The sequence below is a fragment of the Mytilus californianus genome, unplaced genomic scaffold, assembly GCF_021869535.1.
Source record: "Mytilus californianus isolate M0D057914Y unplaced genomic scaffold, xbMytCali1.0.p SCAF_2, whole genome shotgun sequence".
Taxonomy (NCBI): domain Eukaryota; kingdom Metazoa; phylum Mollusca; class Bivalvia; order Mytilida; family Mytilidae; genus Mytilus; species Mytilus californianus.
The window spans coordinates 124,689,419-124,713,252 of NW_026262668.1; the positions used below are offsets into that span (position 1 = coordinate 124,689,419).

At 31.6% G+C, this 23,834-nt stretch overlaps 1 protein-coding gene and 1 long non-coding RNA gene across 2 annotated transcripts in view; one reads left to right on the plus strand and one right to left on the minus strand.

The window, feature by feature from the left end:
* Positions 1 to 21,869, plus strand: part of LOC127730907 (general transcription and DNA repair factor IIH helicase subunit XPB-like) — a 45,470-nt gene extending 23,601 nt beyond the window's left edge. The window contains exons 13-21 of the mRNA XM_052239522.1: positions 447 to 566; positions 5,719 to 5,921; positions 6,725 to 6,790; positions 8,722 to 8,858; positions 10,086 to 10,182; positions 10,821 to 10,938; positions 12,561 to 12,709; positions 20,294 to 20,404; positions 21,361 to 21,869. Of these exons, the coding sequence (XP_052095482.1) occupies positions 447 to 566; positions 5,719 to 5,921; positions 6,725 to 6,790; positions 8,722 to 8,858; positions 10,086 to 10,182; positions 10,821 to 10,938; positions 12,561 to 12,709; positions 20,294 to 20,404; positions 21,361 to 21,483 (1,124 nt within the window). The 3' untranslated portion in view covers positions 21,484 to 21,869. The remainder of the gene's footprint in view (positions 1 to 446; positions 567 to 5,718; positions 5,922 to 6,724; positions 6,791 to 8,721; positions 8,859 to 10,085; positions 10,183 to 10,820; positions 10,939 to 12,560; positions 12,710 to 20,293; positions 20,405 to 21,360) is intronic.
* On the minus strand, positions 13,904 to 20,212 carry LOC127730908 (uncharacterized). The gene is made up of 3 exons (XR_007995364.1): positions 18,665 to 20,212; positions 17,716 to 17,811; positions 13,904 to 15,049 (listed from the first exon to the last, which is right to left on the minus strand). It is a non-coding gene; the product is annotated as an uncharacterized LOC127730908 (long non-coding RNA).
* Positions 21,870 to 23,834: the final 1,965 nt, after the last annotated feature.

The following is a 23,834-nucleotide window of genomic DNA, read 5'->3' on the forward strand; positions in this document are numbered from 1 at the left end:
GCCAATGAGACAACTCTCTACCAGAGACCAAATAACGTAGAAGTAAACAATTTACTTTGCATGAAAATCCAGGTCTTTTCAAATAATAACTATATGGTCAAAAATGTTCTGGATACTTAAATGGTAGACCTAAACATACTGTAAGTCTGAAATATAATCCCTCACTATGGAAAGATCATTTCTTAATACAAGTTGCAAAACCTAATAAACAATTTCTAATATACTAATGTGTCCAGCACATTGCAGCTTCAAATACAAAACACTTTCAATTAGAATTGTTGATCTTTATTTAGTGTAATGTTTTAGTTGTATCCTATTTACTCCTAAACTTGCCTTTTATTGTAAATTTAGGGGCCAAATAATGGTTGATATAAACCTCCCTGCTGTCCTCAGGATTGCCTTTTATTGTGAATTATGGGGCCAAATAATGACTGCTATTTTTTCAGGATGTTCTATATGTATCAGCACATATTCTATGTTGGCCCATTCAATGAAGAGATCCTGGGAGGCTGAACGAGTCATGGAATGGATGCAAAGTCAAGAATGGGGAATTATGCTTCTGGATGGTTTGTATTTAGATAATAAATAAAATCTTACTATACATGCCATTCAATGTTTTCTTCTCACTTAGAGCATAGGTAATCTGTGTAACTGTAACGGTAAAAAACCCCAAATATTTTCTTTATTTTGCATTATAGTAGAAATATAACAATTTAACTCTAGAATACAACCTTACTGATACATATACATGTGGGCTGCTAAATTATTGACATCTATAACTATTTGTATGACATCTTTATCCATTGTTTGCTAAATGTCTGTCCAATGGGAAATTAGTCTTTCAAATTCGTTAGGATTTTTGTCGAGCCTGCGACTTTTGTCGCAGAAAGCTCGACATAGGGATAGCGATCCGGCGGCGGCGGCGGCGGCGGCGTTAGCTAACTTCTTAAAAGCTTTATATTTTAGAAGGTGGAAGGTCTGGATGCTTCATACTTTGTATATGGATGCCTCATGTTACGAAGTTTCCGTCAGTCACATGTCCAATGTCCTTGACCTCATTTTCATGGTTCAGTGACTACTTGAAAAAAAAGTTCAGATTTTTTGTAATGTTAGATTCTCTCTTATTATAAGTAATAAGATAACTATATTTGGTATGTGCGTACCTTGCAAGGTCCTCATGCCCGTCAGACAGTTTTCACTTGACCTCGACCTCATTTCATGGATCAGTGAACAAGGTTAAGTTTTGGTGGTCAAGTCCATATCTCAGATAGTATAAGCAATAGGTCTAGTATATTCGGTGTATGGAAGGACTGTAAGGTGTACATGTCCAACTGGCAGGTGTCATCTGACCTTGGCCTCATTTTCATGGTTCAGTGGTTATAGTTAAGTTTTTGTGTTTTGGTCTGTATTTCTTATACTGTATGCCATAGGTCTACTATATTTGGTGTATGGAATGATTGTAAGGTGTACATGTCTAGCGGGCAGGTGTCATCTGACCTTGACCTCATTTTCATGGTTCAGTGGTCAAAGTTAAGTTTTTGAGTTTTGGTCTTTTTTTCTAATACTATGTGCAATAGTTCAACTATATTTGGTATGTGCGTACCTTGCAAGGTCCTCATGCCCTTCAGACAGTTTTCACTTGACCTCGACCTCATTTCATGGATCAATGAACAAGGTTAAGTTTTGGTGGTCAAGTCCATATCTCAGATACTATAAGCAATAGGTCTAGTATATTTGGTGTATGGAAGGACTGTAAGGTGTACATGTCCAACTGGCAGGTGTCATCTGACCTTGACCTCATTTTCATGGTTCAATGGTTATAGTTAAGTTTTTGTGTTTTGGTCTGTTTTTCTTATACTATATGCAATAGTTCAACTATATTTGGTGTATGGAAATATTTTATGATCTATTTGGCAGTCACGCAGGTTTTATTTGACCGTGACCTCATTTTCAAGGTTCATTGCTCAGTGTTAAGTTTTTGTGTTTTGGTCTGTTTTTCTTAAACTATAAGCAATAGGTCAACTCTGTTTGTTGTATGGAAGAATTGTTAGCTGTACATGCCTGCCTAGCATGGTTCATCTGACCTTGACCTCATTTTCATGGTTCATTGGTCAATGTTTAGTTTACTTGGTTAATGTTAAGTTTATGTGACAGTTGTAATAAAGCTTTATATTTAGGACTATCAACATAATATCAATGATTAGTAAAGAAGGCGAGACATTTCAGCGTGTGCACTCTTGTCCTTCATTAATGCAGGAAATCATCAACTGTTGTAACTGCATATATAAAATGATTGAAAAAACTGTATATTTTTGTCTTCTCTTGGACAAATGGAGACATAATGTTTAAGTGATATTTTCTCTTCATGTAGTTCTGTTTCTATGTACCCTTGTCCAGGTCAAAACTTTTTTTTATCTTTTGGCATTGACTAGGTGTACTACCATAAGTTGGTGTGTCATATATCATCATGACCTTCATGTGAACTAATTGTTTCATTCGGACAAGTTGCAAGAAAATCAACTTGTCTATACTCTTAACTCACTTACCCAAATCCAAAGTTAAAAATCTTACATATTGATAATGTGCACAGTCAAACTTTGGGCTTTTAGTGTACCTGATGAAGATAGTAATTTGTTGTGTTATATGAATTTGTCTGTAACTTAATAATGAATACTACATCAAAAATAGTTTTATTATTTTTAAAGGTTGTTTGCCATTCAAAATTAAATTCTCTGACTCAATGTCATTATCATGTGTGGAGTTTATGATGGATTCAATTATCCAGAGTTCGCGAAAACTTATTTTGACCTGTCGGTCATGGGACCGACAAAGCATGATTATTTGTCAGTCCTACAAAATTTTAGCCAGTCCTACAAAATCTGTCAATTTTATCCTGAAATAAAATTAATAACATATTTTATCGAAAAATAACTTTATTAATATTAGTTTTATTCTTCGCACCCACAGGCAAATTAACAATGAAGGACCAGTTCAGGTCTTCTGATTGTTCTTATTTAAAGTCATCTTCACTATCCATTTCATCATCTGAACCACTTTCTCGGCTGTTACAGTATTTGTTTGCTCCATTGTAGGGTTCAATTGCCCATTGTTTGCCAGGGATGGCTCTATCAACAAATTTAGTAGGCCACGTGTAGATCGCTGCTTTGGTTTGTTTATAATAAATCCGTAAACCAGTACCGGAAATTGGCACCAGGTACATCTGATAACCGATGTAAACACTTATTGGAATGAGTTGCGGTACATCTAATAACCGATGTAAAAAAGTGCCCAAATATGCACTACAACGACCGTTTTTACATCGGTCATCGGGACCGGCACTAGCCATCAAAATACTGGTCCGAGCCTCATTTTGACCGACAGGACCGACAGGACCGACAGGACCGACAGGACCGACCATTTTCGTGAACTCTGATTATCATCACTGCCCATATCATCATATTGGTTATATCTTCATTTCCATAAAATTTTGTCATATATATTTACTGATCTTCAAATTTCACTCAAAGCCATAAAATACTATTTTTGTCGAGCCTGCGACTTTCGTCGCAGAAAGCTCGACATAGGGATAGTGATCCGGCGGCGGCGTTAGCTAACTTCTTAAAAGCTTTATATTTTAGAAGGTGGAAGTCCTGGATGCTTCATACTTTGTATATGGATGCCTCATGTTACGAAGTTTCCGTCAGTAACATGTCCAAAGTCCTTGACCTCATTTTCATGGTTAAGTGACTACTTGAAAAAAAAGTTAAGATTGTTTGTAATGTTAAATTCTCTCTTATTATAAGTAATAGGATAACTATATTTGGTATGTGCATACCTTGCGAGGTCCTCATGCCCGTCAGACAGTTTTCACTTGACCTCGACCTCATTTCATGGATCAGTGAACAAGGTTAAGTTTGAGTGGTCAAGTCCATATCTCAGATACTATAAGCAATAGGTCTAGTATATTCGGTGTATGGAAGGACTGTAAGGTGTACATGTCCAACTGGCAGGTGTCATCTGACCTTGACCTCATTTTCATGGTTCAGTGGTTATAGTTAAGTTTTTGTGTTTTGGTCTGTTTTTCTTATACTGTATGCAATAGGCATACTATATTTGGTGTATGGAATGATTGTAAGGTGTACATGTCTAGCTGGCAGGTGTCATCTGACCTTGACCTCATTTTCATGGTTCAGTGGTCAAAGTTAAGTTTTTGAGTTTTGGTCTTTTTTTCTAATACTATATGCAATAGTTCAACTATATTTGGTGTATGGAAATATTTTATGATCTATATGTCAGTCACGCAGGTTTTATTTGACCTTGACCTCATTTTCAAGTTTCATTGCTCAGTGTTAATATTTTGTGTTTTGGTCTGTTTTTCTTAAACTATAAGCAATAGGTCAACTATATTTGTTGTATGGAAGAATTGTTAGCTGTACATGCTGCCTAGCATGGTTCATCTGACCTTGACCTCATTTTCATGGTTCATTGGTCAATGTTTAGTTTACTTGGTTAATGTTAAGTTTATGTGACAGTTGTAATAAAGTTTTGTATTTATCAACTATCAACATAATATCATTGATTAGTAAAGAAGGCGAGACATTTCAGCGTGTGCACTCTTGTGTATATACAGATCCTCAAATTTCCCCCAAAACTATAACACATTGTCGTTTGATATTAAGAAAATGACTGAAATCTGTCCTTTATTTATAAATAGATAACCAATTAAAAAGCACCTGACTGGACATATCAAATTTCCCTGTTGGGGGAGAAATGATGATAGTGGAACCCATCCATTCTGTAGTCATATGGGTGCTGCTGATTCAATGAATCCAAATTTTCTTACATCATTTTTACTTTGATTCCGTCTCGCAGGAAACTCAATATGTGTTTAGAAATGCCTTGCGAACCCCAACTCATTAAAACATATTTAAGATCGGTATTCCAGCGACCCTGATCTCTCTGGACTTATCTCTTTTCATATGAAAGCTTCCGTCCGTCAGCATGTTTTATTATTGATTTTCCTCCCCTAACTTATATTCCCCTGGTTCAATCATTGAATTTAGATTTCCTATGATCAATAAAAAAAAAATTCATGTTTTAGACATTTGTATACATAAGTCCTGAAAGTTTTATATGTTTTATATCATGGATTTTTCACTTGTCCCGTCAGACAACTAATATTGAAACTTTACATGTCCAAAGCCATTGTCCACTTGTCCTGGACAATTGGACAAATAGTAATGTAGAGCCCTGTCTTCCATGTAGGCTTTTGATATTTGAGACATAGGTGCATAACTCCAAGACAAAGTGTCAATTTTGTTGAAGATTACCTCTGTCTCTGACTTTTGACCTTAATGACGTTAAGGTCAAAACATGTATCAGAAGGATACAAATCCTTGCAGCAAATTCATATGGAACACAAAAATCACATACCATGTAAAATAACTGATAACCTTATCATGAATTTGAGGTCAAGGCCATATGACATATGTATCCTTGGTCTCTCCATTAATCAAGTTTAGTTAACTAATCATGTGATGACAGTTCTACCAATTATAGGTTAGATAAGAACCTTGTGAAATATGTTTTGCAGTAGAAGCAGGAAGACAATAGCAATACTATTACTTATTATAAAGTAAATATTTGAATCATTATCATCTACAAAAAACTATAGGTAGATGAAACACTTATTTATTAAATATTCATATGTCGTTACAGAGGTACAAACCATTCCAGCTAAAATGTTCAGGAGAGTGCTGACAATAGTGAATGCCCATACAAAGCTAGGTCTGACAGCCACTCTGGTCAGAGAAGATGACAAGATAGCAGACCTTAACTTCTTAATTGGACCAAAGTTGTATGAAGCAAACTGGATGGAATTACAAAATAAGGGATATATTGCAAGAGTACAGTGTGCAGAGGTATACTATATTTTTGTAAGACAGAATTTTGTATATGTTATATTGTAGCTTTGATATGAAGTTTATGTTTTTATTTTTTACTCATATTACATATAGATGTAATGCAAATGTTTGAACAGAAATTTTTAAAATGAAAATGAATATACACTAAACACACGAAACAAATTCAGTAAAAAATTGACAAGATATTTCCAGTACAAATCTGTATAAATGTTTTGTTCAAGGACAAGATTATTTTTTTGTTTGCAATATCTATTTTCTTTGCAAAACACTAGTAATTTAATAGCTTTTTGTTGGATGATCCTGCGATATTTTTTGAGACATGGCTATCCTACATAAGGTTTCATATTATTTCCGTTTTTTTGCAGCTAACAATTACATACAGTTAGGGATTACATTATTTGGACATGAATAACTTTGTTAACCTTCATAGAATGTTTTGAAAATTAGACATAAAGTTTTTCAAGATCAGGCATCTGAAAAGAAAGTTTTGTTTAAAAAAATCCACATTTAAATGATACATGGACTTATTTTTTGGCAGTCAACACTACACTCTTACACTGACAGCATCAATAACAGGTGAAACACAGGGTTCCATGGGACCCTTTTCAAATTTTCTAATATTTTTTATAAGATTATCTACTGTTTTCCTGTATTCAACTTAAGTTGTTCTTAATTCGATTTCCAATGCAATGTTTTATAAATAAGGTATTAGTTAAATTGCACAACATTATTTTCAATACAAATTTGGCGGTATCATGTATGAACTGAACTACTGATATGTCTTTATTTTGATACAAAAGGTATGGTGCCCAATGAATCCTGAGTTTTATAGGGAATACCTCAATACAAAGTCAATGAAGAAACTGGTAAGTGCTACTGTCTTTCAAGAATTATCCAGTAATATTTGATTGAAAATCTGATGCCTAAAATCAGATACTGTATTCAAATGTCAGTTCTGTAAGAACTAAATAAATAAAAGTTGAGTGGACATTTTTCTAGGGTGAAAAAATCAACAACAAACAGCACATCATATAGATATAGGAAGATGTGGTATGAGTGCCAATGAGACAACTCTCCATCCAAGTAACAATTTTTAAAAGTAAAGCATTATAGGTCAAGGTACGGCCTTCCACACGGAGCATAGGCTCACACTGAACAGCAAGCTATAAAGGGCCCCAAAAATTACTAGTGTAAAACCATTCAAACAGGAAAACCAAAGGTCTAATCTATGTAAAAACGAGAAACGAGAAACACGTATGAACTACATAAACAGACGACAACTACTGTACATCAGATTCCTGACTTAGGTCAGGTGCAAACATTTGCAGCGGGATTAAACATTTTAATGGTACCAAACCTTCTCCCTTTTTCTGAAACAATAGTATAACATCACAACATAGAAAGACACACTATAAAATATCAATTATTGGAAGGCTTAACTCAATCAAAAAATGTAAATTAACACACAATGAACGAATAACTTTGATCTGTGATACCTGAATGCAAATACATAGTTAATAAAAATTATAAGGGATAAATAACTAAGGTCAAAAGTAAATAAACAGGTTGAAAAAGTTAAAGTATGATACCACTGTGAAATGTTAAACAATATTTAGAAAATCATCACTTTTGAAAAAACCTGCGTTATATTATACACAGGTAAATGAAAATAATTTTGTTGTTAAGTATACTTCCAATTCTGTGTGTATAAAATCTTCCATTTAGGAATACCAAGAAATTTCTTTAATACCAATAAAACTAATCTAACACTTGGTACATATGGGGTGAATATCAACAATAAAACTATACAATTAGTGCTAGATAAAATGCCTGGGGAAAAAAATGTCACAAATTATAAAAAACATTTTGTTTTAATAGAAAAAAGAATGAAAGGAGGCTTTGATTTAACCCTCCTTTAAATGCTGAAATTTAATTTTATCTTCTAAGTAATTGGATATAATAAAATTATTTATAAATATTCCCGAAATGTAAAGATCCATTCTTTTCCTTAAATGTGACCTTCACATAGACCTTCTGAAAAGTGCAATTTTCCAAACAAATTAATATAACAAACGTTGATACATAAAAACCCTGTTTTATATGTTAATAGGCCCTTTATGGTTAGTGCAGCCATGTTGAATAGGGGCAGATTTTTATAATGGAGGTAAAAACGGTTTGAAAAATATAGGAAAACATCATTAAAACAAAACAGTTGCTTGGAAACGTGCATAGGATTTACCGTACTTTATACTATTTCCACCTCTATCCAAAAAATCTGCCCCCTATTCAGTATGGCCGAAGTAACCGTGAAGTGGCCTATTAGAAATTTCAAATAATTTTAACAAAGTAGACCACAGAAATTTTTTAATCTGTTAAGTAAGCACAAAGAAAATATATATCTGCATATATTGTTGGATAGCTTTAGAATTGAGAAGTCTATGTAAAATTCTGTCACTTCCTCTTTATTTACATTTCATTAAAATTCAGTCATATAAAACATGCAGTTTCATTTCCTGATGGATAGAATTTGAAGCTTTCATTGTCTTAAATGATTTGTTTAAATATGTTCTAGAAACAAATTCTGAGAAAAATATAACATATCCAAGTGGTCAACAAGGAACATTGCCCTTATCCTCTCTTCTCATAAACCCCTAAGAGATCAGAATTTATTAGTCTTTTACATCAAATGGTACCTTCATTTCTGCATTCTTCATCCCATGGTTTTGTTTTTGCCCTGTTTAAAATGATTGTATGATCACAAAACTTTTTAAGTTTTTATATTTGATTTATTTTTCAGTTGTTAGCTGTGAATAATCCTAACAAATTCAGAGCCTGTCAGTTCTTGATCAAATACCACGAAAGAAGGAATGATAAAATTATTGTGTTTTCTGACAATGTGTTTGCACTGAAAAGTTATGCAATTAAACTCAACAAGTAAGTTAGAGATTGTGTTTACATAATAGCTCAACATTTTATGTTTGAATAACGTTTACAATCAAACTCAACATATTATGTTTGAATAATGTTTATAATCAAACTCAACATTTTATGTGTGAATAATGTTTATAATCAAACTCAACATTTTATGTTTGAATAACGTTTACAATCAAACTTAACATTTTATGTTTGAATAATGTTTATAATCAAACTCAACATTTTATGTTTGAATAATGTTTATAATCAAACTCAACATTTTATGTTTGAATAATGTTTACAGTCAAACTTAACATTTTATGTTTGAATAACGTTTACAATCAAACTTAACATTTTATGTTTGAATAATTTTTATAATCAAACTTAACATTTTATGTTTGAATAATGTTTATAATCAAACTCAACATTTTATGTTTGAATAATGTTTACATGGATGAAATGACATGTAAAGATGTTATATTATATTGTTTATCTTCATTTCTTCAATAACATCGACCAACAAAATAACAGCTGATCTCAGGAAAGGGAAAACACACAAAAGTCAAATAAATAAAACATCAAACATCAAAAAGATATTCCAAGAAATTATGTATTATCAAATTAATCAATCTAATTATGACCAGCAATTCATATGGTTAGATTTTACACACAAGTTGCAATTTGTCCATACATCTATCCAGCAAATTCCTTTCATTGGGGAAAATCGCCATGGTATTATGGCAACTACAAATTAGTTTACACAAAATTGCCCACAGTCAACATTTCAACATTTACAGTAGCTTATTGATAAACTTCTTGTTTTATTCATTTTTAGGCTGATTATATGTGTCCTGAACATCTGTTTATTTTTTCCAATCAATATGAACTTCAATGGTAAAAAATTCAGTTGTGATGTCATAGTCTCTACCATTTTCTAGTTTTGCAATTGTGATAGCTTGAAAAAAAACAATGACCATTGATAAATCATACAGACAGAATACAATGTGTTGCAGATCAAAAAGCAGAAAAAATGTCAGTAGTTGCTTACAAACTTTTGGAAAATCGTTAAGAAATGAATTTTACAACTACATTTCATGCCATATGATAAACTTCTCCCATCTAAACTGTTGAATTTCAAATAATTGAAACACTCAATCAAGTAAGTATCTAAGTATCAAATTTAAAAAGTTTGAATTGAAAATATCTCCCATTACGAACATTAAAATTTTATATTTTTTATGATTTCAGACCATATTTATATGGACCTACATCCCAAGGAGAGAGAATGCAGGTTTTACAGAATTTTGTACATAATCCTAAAGTGAACACTATATTTGTATCAAAGGTACAGTTACATTCAATTAGATTTAGTTATACAATATACTTCCTTTTGTAAACTATTTGTATCTTAAATATTATATATTGGTACTTGGTTGAATTGCCATTCTGAATCAGAACATAATTGCAAATAACTTACTCCTCATTTTGGTTGTGAAAAAACTTAATCTCCAAATTGTAAGATATTTTAAAACAAGACAAAATGTTGGCTACAAAATAATTTCCAGAAAGAATGCTCTATTCTAAAAAGTAAAAAAAGACCAAGGGCAATTTTTTTTCCTCAAGATTTAAGAAATTAAAAAGAAAATTTCTAATTTTGTTAATTCTTTGTAGATAGTCTGACAACAGATTTACTAAGTTGCGCAACAGCACAGTGTATTGCACAACAGCAAGAAATCTTCAATTGAATATAAATTCAAATCATATAACCAATTTCAAGTTCTTAGACTACATTTATTCTGTGTCAGAAACCTATAATGTGTCAAGTATTTAATTACAATCCAAATTCAGACCTGTATCAAGCTTAAATACTGTGTCCATTTTTGCCCCAACTGTTCAGGGTTGGACCTCTGCGGTCGTATCCAGCTGCGCTTGGCAAAGCAGTTTATTTATGTTAGATATATACAAATGTATTTTTGTTGATAGGTAGCTGACACATCATTTGATTTACCAGAAGCCAATGTATTGATACAAATATCAGCACATGGTGGATCACGTCGACAAGAAGCTCAGAGAATGGGCAGAATTCTCAGAGCTAAAAAAGGTTTGTTTTAACATTTTATAAAGGAATATTGAATAAGGAGATGTGGTATGATTTCCAATACAACAACTATCCCAACAGAATCCAAATAACATGGATTTTAGCAATTATAGGTCACAGTACAGCCTTCAACAATGAACAAAACCCATACTGTATAGTGAGCTATAAAAGGCCCAAACTTGATAAAATGTGAAACTAAAAAAACAAATAACAAAAATTACTTCATAAATTGCAAAGTTAGATTTTTACAAATTTTTATCCCATAATTCTGTATAATGAAGATTGCAGGTTTTTTAAAGGTTTTTTTCTGTGTTGAGGCATTTTTTAATGTTTTTTTGGGACATTTAAAAAAGGTTTGGGGGTCTTAGTGCTAATTTTCAGTAGCAAGTCATTTCGTACCTTGACCATTTCGTACCCAACATTCACCATTTCGTACCCTATGGGCCAAATACATCTTCCATTTTGTACCTCATAGACTAAATACATGTTTACTTTTCGTGTCATATATTTGCAAACATTGTCATTTTTTAAGATATAAAAGATTTCGTGATGATTTTATTTTTTTTTAAATACATATATAAAATAAATAAAACGCATCCAGACGTAGAAATGTTATAAAGACTGATGATTAGTTTGATTAAGCAGCACTTGGAAACTTTAATAATTTTAATTACACTTTGTTTGTTTGCAGGATTTATCCTTAATTAATTTTTCAACTCTAAAAATATGAGGTTAATTAACTATTATATATAAACAAAGAAATAATTATTTGCAACTGTTTTTATAGTTATTAACAGTTGTTTTTTTGTCAGGAAATGCAGTGAAAAAGGGCACAAGCTGATATTCACTCAAGAAGATAGCCATGTATAAAAATGTTTGCATAAGAATTTGCACCTTATGTGACCCATCACAGAACTTGCTATATCTTTTTCAATTTGAGAAATTACAGACAACCAAATAATAACTTTGTCTGTAGATGGTTTTCAATACAATGTGCAAGCCGAAATGATACACCTATAAATCTTCCACAAGGTACGAAATGGCATACATATATATCTTCCATGAGGTACGAAATGGCATACATAAAAACTTCCATGAGGTACGAAATGGTATACATGTAAATATTCCATAAGGTACTAAATGGTCAAGGTATGAAATTGTCAGGGTACGAAATGGTTTTTGCCAGTGTACGAAATGGGGGGTATGAAATGACTATAATTCCTAATTTTCTAGGTTGCATGCATTTTTAAAGAGAAATACTGTGACTTGCGTTTTTATGAATTTCTTTGTTTGATAAAATTTTCCTGAATTCTTAATAACAGAACCTGTTAATCTGTAGATATTTAAAAAGAAATATTTTAATGAATAAAAGCATATACTGTATGGAGCCTTTTCACTACTTTAGTATCAATAAAAGCCTTGCTCTGGGGATATGCATAAATAGCCAAGTTTAATATTGTCTTACAGTTCAGTTTATACAGAATTTAATGTAACTACTTTTAAGTTAGTTGTTAGAGCTATTTTCTAGGCAGTTCAGTTTCATATTATTGTGAACATACTATTTGTAGAATGTAGAAATTTATCAATTGCTACACAAGTCATATTTTAAAATTCACTTTTACCAGGTGCTATAGCTGAGGAATATAATGCTTTTTTCTATACACTGGTATCCCAGGATACACTAGAGGTGCATTACTCCTTAAAGAGACAAAGATTTCTGGTCAATCAGGGATACAGTTACAAAGTCATCACTAAACTAGCTGGCATGGAACAGGTAAATTATATTTGTAGCGTATGTGTTTATAATACAGATATATCATGTTCAGAAGGGGTATTTGTACCAAAAATACCAGTTGAGGGAAGAAAACATTTCCTAGGCCATTAGGAAAAGAAAATATTTCTCAAGATTGGTGTTATTCTCATACCCCTACTAGTCCTCCTGAACATGATAAATCTGTTTAATTACGCCGAATATTATATAGGGATAGTTCATTTAAATATTTGCAATTGAATTCAATTGTTCTTTTGCAATAAAGACATGAAAAAAACAGTCACTTAAAAAAAACTTTTCGTGAAGGGAAAAAAATACAAATACCATGATAGAGAGAGTAAACAAGGCATATTCTTGTGCATATACCCCGGAAATATGATATAATGCAAATATAATAAACATATGCATCATTGTCTTAAAATCTTGACTTGGAAACATTTATTTCATATCAATGTCATATATTAATGAATATTTCTAGAACCTTCTGATCACAAAAATAATAATTGAAGAATTGTCGCTTTTATTTCCCAAATTTATAAGCGCATTATAATTTAAGAGCCAATCTGCCAGAAAACCATGCAAAACCGTCCGAATGTCACTTTTTCCAAATGAGTTAATATTTGGCATATTGGTGCACCTTAGTAATGTAAATAACCACACAAATTTTTTTGGGAAAATATTGAACCGATCTGGTTATTTTTTGAGCGCCATGTTTTAACAGATGAAATTGCTCGAAAACAGCAAAAATAAGCCTTTTTTGGCATATTTCGCTGGTTTAAATAAATAAATATGGTAACATTTATAATATTTTGATAGTTGTTCCTAGTAATACATCACTTTAAGTGTAAGAATGCATAGAATTAACAATGCTGTCTATTAAGTGTATGTACAATCTAACTGTTTCAATATGTCTTATTTAGCTACATGTCCAAAATGGCTGATTTTGGTCATCTTTCAGAGCCAAAATACTCCAAGACCCGTTTATTATTGTAAAACAACATATCTACTTGCAAAGTATAACTATATATACCCAATCAAAAAAAATATCAAGCTCGGCAAATAATGTTGGTGTCTGGTATATGCCACAACAAAATGGGGTAACCTGCATATTCAAATTTTCTCAATTTTGCCGTCTAACTTGTAACTACTGACATATGATAGGATCTGGACTTATAAATAAGTATAACAACAAATGGAAAAGAATAATTAATGTTTCATTTAATACATTATGAAAATAATCATACATAAATACAAATTATTCATTATAAATCTAGAGGCTCCCAGGAGCCGAAATAGATCGTATTGACAAATTGTGCACCTAAAACGATAAAAAACACATATTTCAAACGCAATCAATTTAAATTAGAAGTTAAACAATTCAGAATAAGTTCAGACTGTAAAAAAAAAGTTTCTTCTGACCACTTTTGCAATTTATTCTTATAATATATTGATATAGTTGTCGGATAGTAGCAGAACACTGTGAAAATTTGTAAATTTACACATTTCAGGGACAATAGCTCATAGATGTTATGTCCAATTTTTCAGAAAAATTTTGGGTATTTAGTTCTTGTCATGTTGATAGTTTTTATCAATATATATATATATATATATATTGAAAAGTTTTTAAATTTTGTATACATATATATATATGTATGACACTTCTTCTAAAAGTTATTAAGATGATGGTTTAAAAGTGAAAACTGTAAACAGATGATTTTAACAGACACTTAGTGATGGAAAATTTTTTTATGACCCTTTGAGCCTAGTATGCTAACAAGGCAAGATTTGCCAGGTACCTATATCTATGTTGCTGCAATGTGGTCAATACAAACATGAAAATCATAAATGCTTCTAAAAAAAAATCCCATAACTAGACGAAAAACAAATTACTTAGTCTATATATACCAGTGCAAAATTTATAAAGAATTTTGAATGAAATTGGATAGCTGTTAAGATTACTGTACCTATAATGCTCTACATCACATCCTCGGAGATAACAGAATTAAAATAAGTCATATGAATCTTCAAATTTCAATAAAGTTCAATGTGTTTTTTTATACTTGAACGGCTATAGGTTTTACTATAAAACAAGTGTACATTAACTTTCTTGTAAAAGAAAAACCATAACATTAAAATCTCCATAAATGATGAACTGTTATTTTTTGAGACATCATCCCATGGAAAATTTAACTGATGTTTTAAAGTTGGAAAGTTTCTGTTGCTTGTTTGGTTGGTTGAAATTGTTTCTGTTAGAAGCATTATCAGTCTCCCAATCTGATGTTGACTGCTGTGAAAGTTCAGTTGTTGTTGACACTGACAGAAAGGTTAGCTGCGAGTCTAGATCTGAAAACCACAAAACATACATACATAAACCAGGCTGTTAGTTTTCATATTTTTTCATTTTCTTATTTTGGGGCCTTTTATGGCTGAATATATATGCAGTATAGGTCTTGCTCATTGTTGAAGACCTATAGCTTTACTTCTATGTCATTTGTTCTCATTGGCAATCATACCACATTTTTTTTTAATTTCATATATACCACTGACAGGAAATAAAATTGACAACTTTTACTGTAAGTGGATGCAGTTACAAAATTCTCCCAACTAAAGCCAAATCATTTTTGCAGAATAGTTATTATCCACTCCTTTTAAGCATGTCCAAATAGCCATTAACATCTTTACAACAATAAAAATTGCCTCCATTTGGCTTGGCATGTCAAATTACCTCTCAATATAATTTTACATTGAAAACAGACAGTGGTGATAATTTGACCGCTTTTAGTGTCAATCTTTGAAATGGTGGCCATCTTTATATCTGTTCTCTGTGTCAAAGTACAGCTAAATATCAATATTCTTTAAAATCAAACTCAACAAAATTGAAAATTTTACCCTTTATTTGTTGTGTCCATCTTTGAAAAAAATTTCATTGTTTTGTTGGCATGTCAAAAGTGCTATAATTCCTTAATGTCAATTTTCATATAAGGCCATCTTGAAAATGTTTGCCATTTTGGAGGAAAAAACAACCTTACTTTGTTTAGCAAGTCAAACTACCATGACTATCCCTAATTAACAATTTTCATTAAATTAACCAGTGTTGAAATTTGTGCCATCCTTGGTGGCCATCTTGAAAATGTTTGACATCAGATAATCATCCACATATTGTGCTTTTCTTTTCACTAATGTTTCATTTAAAAAGATAACACCAGTTATCTCAGAAAAGGACAAATTTTGTGGAAGATGAAGAAAAAATGCAAGTTTGGAACTTTGGACAGAACATTCAAGCTATAACAGCTTTTAATTTGTAATGGGATTAAATATTTGACAAAGAATAGGTTTCTAACACAGAATAAATATGGTATAAAGATAAAGTTTAATAGATTCAGCATATCAGAGAACCCCAAGATCAAATTAAGATTTAAAATTTAGTTTAATTTTGGACCCTTTGGACCTCAATGTAAACCAATTTCATAATAGGGCCCAAAAACTAAATACAGGTTAGATTCAGGCTGAATCAGCATCTTTAAAATTATTGTTGAAATCAAACACAGTTAAATTATGGACCCCATTTGAACCAACTTGAAAACTGGGACCAAAAACATAAATCTAAGTACATATTTATATTCAGGATATTTGATTATTTCTATCTATCATTCAAAGAACCCTTATTCATTGTAATTAGAGTTCAAGTTTTGTTAAAATTAAACTAAGTTAAAATTTGGACCCTTTGGACTTTAAAATGTGGACAAATTTGAAAACCGGACCAAAATTAAAAATCTAAATATAAAACATTTGCATTTTGTTTATCAAAAGAACCTCAAGAATTCAAGTTGTGTAGAAATAAGAAAAAATTTTTTGGACCATTTTAAATCAATGTGAACCAATTTAAAATGGGGCCCAATTGCAACATCTTAAATTATTTAAATACATTGTTAGATATAGCATATTAAGAACCCAAATAATGTATTTATTTTAATTTGTTCTTGTCCTAAACATGCATGAACTATTTGCCATTGGACATTAGCATTACCAACAACCAATCAATTAATCGAACAGGTGAAATATCTTCAAAAGTACCAATAAAAATCTCCCCCTTTTATACATGTTATATTTGAAAAAGTAAAATCACAAAAATACTGAACTCAGAGGAAAATTCAAAAAGGAAAGTCCCCAATCAAATGGCAAAATCAAAAGTTCAAACACATCAAACGAATGGATAACAACTGTCATATTCCTGACTTGGTACAGGTATTTTCTTATGTAGAAAATGGTGGATTGAACCTGGTTTTATAGCTAGATAATAAACCTCTCACTTGTATGACAGTTGCATCAAATTCCATTATATTGACAACAATGCTTGAACAAAACAAACAGACACAATAGGTAAAATTGTCAAAAATAGGGGTACAGCAGTCAACATTGTTTTATCATCTTAATCACTATAAAAACAAACAAATGTAACGAAGAAGCACAAAAAGGCATACATCAAATTTAACATCCTCATTTTGCTTATATTATACGATTTTATATATCTACATTTGTATGTAAAATCCACCCATAAACGATGGAAGGTTTTAAGTACTGGCGTAAAATGGCGCGTTTGAAATTCGCACAGGTAGACATAAAATAATTTTGTCGTTCAAAGTATGACGGGATACATAAATACAGAGTCACGTAAAATGGATATCACAAAAAACAGACTTAACAGTAAAAGTAATACGTATTAATAAATAAAATAATTGAAATGGAATGTATGAACAGTTCGTTAGTCATTGTTAGTTATTGGATGGAAACTATAGGAGCCGCCCAATATAGTACTACAAATTAAAATTAGCAAAGTGATTTTTCAATGGGAAAACCAAGTTACCAAAGACCTGTTTAATAAAACTGATGTACAAATGTATAACATGTAATTGTATAATTATATTATTATATAAGTGATTACATATACTTTGTATGATTATCATGTTATACAAACAGTTAAATTAATATATAAGTTAATAATAACTTACCAATATCTTCTTCTATACATGTATTTAGTTTGACCTGGCTATTGTCACTTTTACAAAAATTCATCTTAATTGAGCATTGCTTGCATATATATAGCTCTACAAATAAAAAGTGTTAAACTATAAAATAATTCTTCAATTTTGTTTTACATGAAATAAAATATATCAGACAGGAAATGTAGGGTAGTGTAGCATCACTGTGCATGTAGTTTAAATGTATGTTTTTTCTTTTAAAAAGGGCTCTATAAGTAATCTACATACATGTACATGTAGGGTCCTAAAATTGAACTTTACAAAAGTTTGCAATGCTTTTGATTTTTTTAGTCTCCATGGCCTATTTAGTTCATTAAAAAAATATTATTCTCTGGATAAAGTTGTCTAGTGTTACATGTACAGTATGTTGTATGTAAAACATGTATTTGTAGGAGGCTTTTCGACGAGATAAAAGTTTTTTAGTAGACAAAGAGCTGAACAACTTCCAGTAAGAACTGAAAATGTAACTTAGGGGAAGAGAATAAAAACCTGACCTGCTAAACGTTGAATATGTTGAAATAGATTTTGATTATTATCATGATTCTGGTCTATAAATTGATTTTTTAAAGCAGAAAATAAATATATATTGTACCCTGGTTAATAGCTTGAAAATTTAAATTCTGTCCTAAGCTGACAAGGACATAAATATTTTGACCATTCTAACCCTCCCCCTTGCTTTTTTAATCAAATGGTCCCAAGACAGAACAATGTATATACGGATATATATTATTTGCTTGCACTTTGCCATAGGAAATAAATAAGATGTCTTAGAAACAGGTCAGGTGTAAAAGAATATGAACATGCCCCTTCAGCACCCCCCCCCCCCCCTTTTTTTAATCTAGCTAATGTATCAATTGTTGGTCCCCTAATTTCAGATTGACTATATGGAACAAATGAAAATTGATTATAAGATTTGTACCTGTTCCTACTGGAATAACTCGTCCTGTATACAGCCTGTTTTGAAAGGGTGAAGATCCTTGGTCAGCTTTGGCTTTGCTGGAAGAGGGTTGGACGAGATGTTGACATCTTGCTTGACTATCATGTCAATGAATTCCATAAAAGTCCCTGTACTTCGAGCATATTCAAAGACAAGATGATGTAACAACCATGGGAAAATAAACCACTCCTTGTCTTATATAAAATAAGGAGTCCTGTTGGAAATTCTGCACCATAAGCTTTCAGTATTATTCAGACTTCCTAAATGTAGATGAATGGTAGTCTGTATCTGTATGAATATGTTTGGTTACCAATGCTGGTTTCAATACCACGGTAGAGAGAGTGTCGTTAATTTATTGATCGTGCGCCAGAGCAGTTTTGACACTCTCAATCTCAATTTTGGTGCGAGCAAGGTGGTTCCACTCGCTCACTTTTTTTTACGAAGAATGATTTAGAATACTTTTGTTTTGCTCGTTGAAATCTAAAAACACTTTTTGCTGTTCATGGACTTATTTTTCCAATCAATATTTATCATGTTTATTCACTAAATTATTGTCATGATTGTCCAATTTCTTGGCAGTAATTATTTTTTTTGGAAATGCTATTTTGGTCTTTAGTGCATTCAGATATCTTAAATAGTTTGTAATATGTAGATGTATAAGGCTGGGACAGCCCACATGCTCATCCTAGATTATTAAAGTCACAAACTTCACTGTAAACATTTGTCTGCCAAACCATACTGGGAGCTGACATGTTTGAGATCTACCCAAGGGAGATAAGTCAATGGAAGAGCATAAAAGATGGACTCCCTGGTTTCAGACAATTTATTGATTTTTGGACTTGCAGTACAAATACGTCTTATTTCATTTTTCAGACAAATTGATTTTACTTGTTCGAATGATTTTATGAGCCATTTTAGTACCAATTGTGTTTAGAATTTAATTAAAATCAAAATCAAAATGTGTCAATTTGGGACTAAAATCACCATTCTTCCAAGGCATAAATTAACATATAATAGTCATTTGCCAAGCTTAATATTTTGTTTTGATATAAAACATACCCCATAGTTAAAACCGATATAAGTTGCAAACAAATCCGGAATGGGTCTTGCAAGATAGAAGCGAATGAAAACCATGTAAATTCATGTATGAAAAAACCCGCCTTTGTGTCCCTGCTCCTGGCAATGTGCCAAATCGTTTAAATTTTCATTTGTATTGATCATACCATAGTAAAATGGATGATTTTCAGCTGACATTACTCTAAAAACTCAACTACCCCATTTAATATGCTTCTGGGTCATTCTTAAAAGGCATAAAAAAGTTGGATTTTTCCTTGGTTTCATTATGAATTTACAGAATTATGCAAATGAGGCTGTTACTAAAAATAGATACGATTCTGGGAAAAATTAAGTGGTCAAATTCTTTTATTTTATGTCAAGGATTAAGATGATGTATAAAAATTTGTCAAGTTGTGATTGTCGATTTGGACGATTTTCTGAATATTGCATGGTTTTCTGGCGGATTGGCTCTTAAAAATATGGCAAGTTACAGTTAGAGCAAAGTGTTATTTCAGATAAATGAATATGATAATAAACTTGTATGTTTTCTTGCAGGAAAATTTATACTATGGTACTAAAGATGAGCAGGTACAATTGTTACAGAAAGTTCTAGCTGCCACAGAACAGGATGCAGAGGAGGAGAAGGGCGGAGAACCTGGCTCTCAGGTATGTTAGGGGTGTTACACACATTTACACTATGTTTTAGAGAACCTTTGGTGTAGGTGTGTCAGGGGTGTTACACACCTGTGCACAGTAGATTTTAGAGAAAACTTAGATCTAGGTGTGTCAGGGATGTAACACACATTTAAACTATGTTTTAGAGAAACTTTGTTGTATGTGTGTCAGGGGTGTTACACACATGTGCACTGTATGTTTTAGAGAATCTTTGGTGTAGGTGTTCAGGGGTGTAACACACATATGCGTTGTATGTTTTGGAGAAACTTGGGTGTAAATATCATGTGTTAGAAACTTTCTTGTACACTATAAGATAAGGAGATGTGGTATGATTGTCAATGAGAAAACTATCCACCACAGACCAAAGGATGTGAACAAAAGCAACCAATTGTCACCATACAGCCTTCATCAATGAGAATAACCCATACCATAATGTTAGATGTGCAGAATATGTTTACATTTAAGAATCCGTGGGACTAAAACATATTTGCACACTGTCCTTATTCAGTGACTTGAATCTCAGGTGCGTCATTAAAGTAACATGTGTATTCACCATATGTTTGTTAATTGTGAACATTTAAAGTTGATCTGATTTATTTTTAATTTTTTTAAATGAAAGTGGTCTTAATTCTTTGCCTGAAATAAAGAAATTTTTTTGACAATTAACTGTATATCATGTCTTTTACAATGAGTAGCTAAATTCTAAAAGTTACTGAAAGATAGCTCAAAATGCTTTATTTGCTAACTGGTACAATAAAATCATACCTTTTTGCACTTTTGATATAAAAAAGATTGTAGTGAATTTAGTTTTAATTTTAAGTACTGATAATTGCATCAATATTTTGACTGGGAAACACAAAGTATACAGGTTTAGTTACAACGTTTTATCAATAATATATAATAAGTGTATTAACTTGACGTAACCATGAAAATGATTTGTTTTGTAGATGATGAGGAAGTCTGGCAGTATGAGTTCTATGTCAGGAGCAGATGATAGACTCTATATGGAATACAGATCTAAAAGAAACAGAGAACATAACCATCCATTGTTTAAGAAATTCAGAAAGTGAAACAAAACATTTATCAGTTTATCATTTATAATTGTATCCATGCATAACCTACATGTGATGATCATGTAGAATTGACACTGTGAATGGTTACTTTTGTTTACATCAGTGAACTGTCAAAGCATCATACTGAAATCATAGTGTTTCTAAGTACGAAACAACAAATGTTATGCTGAACATTACCTAAAATAAGAACTAATTTTTAGGACAAATAATTTTAAATTATCATTTATTGTAAAAGCTTTGCTATATTGATTAAAAGCATATTTGCCAAAGTAAGAAAATTGTTAAATTTTCAATTTCATAAATCAAATGCATTCATTAAGAATTTATGTAGATGTTGTTATATATGTTGAAAACAGAATAAATATAAAACTGTGTTGATTTTTTCACTGTGTTAATTTTCTTTTAAAAGGATGAAGTAATAAAGTAGTGAGAACTATTCCAAATGAAGAGGGCAACCATTTTAATTCTGTGTTATCAATTGAGAAATCACACATATCATGTTTGATGTTCTCAAAGTATCTTTTTATTTACCCTTCATCATGGACACTTAGAGCTAAAAGGTTTTTGAATTCATAGAAAATTAGATTCTCCTTATTTTGTTTGAATAAGAGTCATTACATGATTTTGCTGTTGTCTACCATGAGAAATATTATGGATCAGATTTATAATCCTCCCTTTCACTCAATTAAGATGTGAAATAGAGACAGTAACCAGCATAATGTCCAAAACGTCCTCAAGGCAAAATATGTTTCCATAGACATCTAATTTGTTGCACAATGAGTTGCTGTTGAGAGACAACACAGCCCTTCTCTTCTTTCCGTCCCCAGAGTAGTCGAGTCTCCTCTGGTCTATGATATGAAAGTGCACTTGACTCCGGGGGATTAGAAGATATTTGCTCCAATCTAGTTATACTGATTACCATTAAGAGAAAATAAACCCTATTCTGGTTTTATGAGTGTAGTAAAATCTTGAGAATTCTTATATTGTGAAAATGACAATGAAATAATTGAACCACTTTAATAAGAAAATAACTTGAATTTTTGGAGTCATATATGAAACAGAAGATTTTTTTAATGTAAATTTCTGAATAATTTTTAAGGGATGACTCTTTTTGCATCTGATCAAACTGTCATGTGGTAATTATTTTAGGATAACAACATGACTGTGGAAGAGAAAAGATGACCTAATTTTATTTTAAACACCTCAAGTGTAATATGTACCACCTACTTTAAATAGGATAGGAGAAATTATTAAGAAAAGATTTTGTATATACAATACTACTGTGTGGTTTGGAAAAGCCCAAATCAAGAAAAAAGGAAAAGCTGTAACTGATAGTCAATATATTCTCAATTTTGGGCGTCATAAATTTGATTCCCAGCCAGGTCAAACCAAAGACTTAGACAATAATATTGGCTGTTTCTCTGCTAAGCATACAGTAATTTAAAGTAAGAGCAAAAGCGGGTCATCTTGGAATAAGATAAATAATGTCTCAGTGAAGGTGCCATGTATTCTGGCAGATTGTTTCCTTATGAACTAGCCACTTAAAAATTCAGCTGACTGTGAATTTAGTTCAAAGCAAGGTTCATGCTTGTATCACTTGCCTCAAAATTCAAAATGAATAAACATTATATCTTTTATATGGAAACTTTCAAGATAAAAAACAGCAATGTCAACATTATTTCTTTTATTTATTTAGAATTTCTTGTATTTCATTGGATTTTGTCTTAGACAAACATCCTATTTTCGTTTTATCTCAATATATGAAGCATCAAACATATAGTTCATGGTTAGGAAAAGTAAATTACCTATATAGTCAATATGAATAACAAGAAATATGGAAATCATATTTTTATTCCTGTGTTGGACGAAGAGTAAAACCAGCTTATAGTATGGTGATGGGCGGATAAAAGTGAATAATTGATTTGTATAATCTACTCCTACAGTAGTCAACCCAGATCCAAGAAACTTCAGAGAAAGATTAAACACATGTTGAAGCTGTGCACCTGTTATAATTGAATTGTTTGTGGAATTATTCTTATTTTTCTGGACCTGGGAACTAAGTTATTCTTCTGCAAAATTTACAAGATTGTACCATTTTGTTTAATCAACTCCTCATACAGTTTTCAATCCAGATCCCTGAATCTTCACAAAAAAATTGCTCTTATGTTATGCACTGATATTATGGAATTGTTTGTTGAATATTTTCTCTCTATTTTTTGGACTTGGGAACTTAGTTATTTTTCAGAAAAATTTACAAAAGTTGGTACCATATCTGTGTAATGTCACCTCCTACAGTTTTCAACCCTGATCCCTGAAACTTCTTAGGATAGTTATACACATGTTTAAGT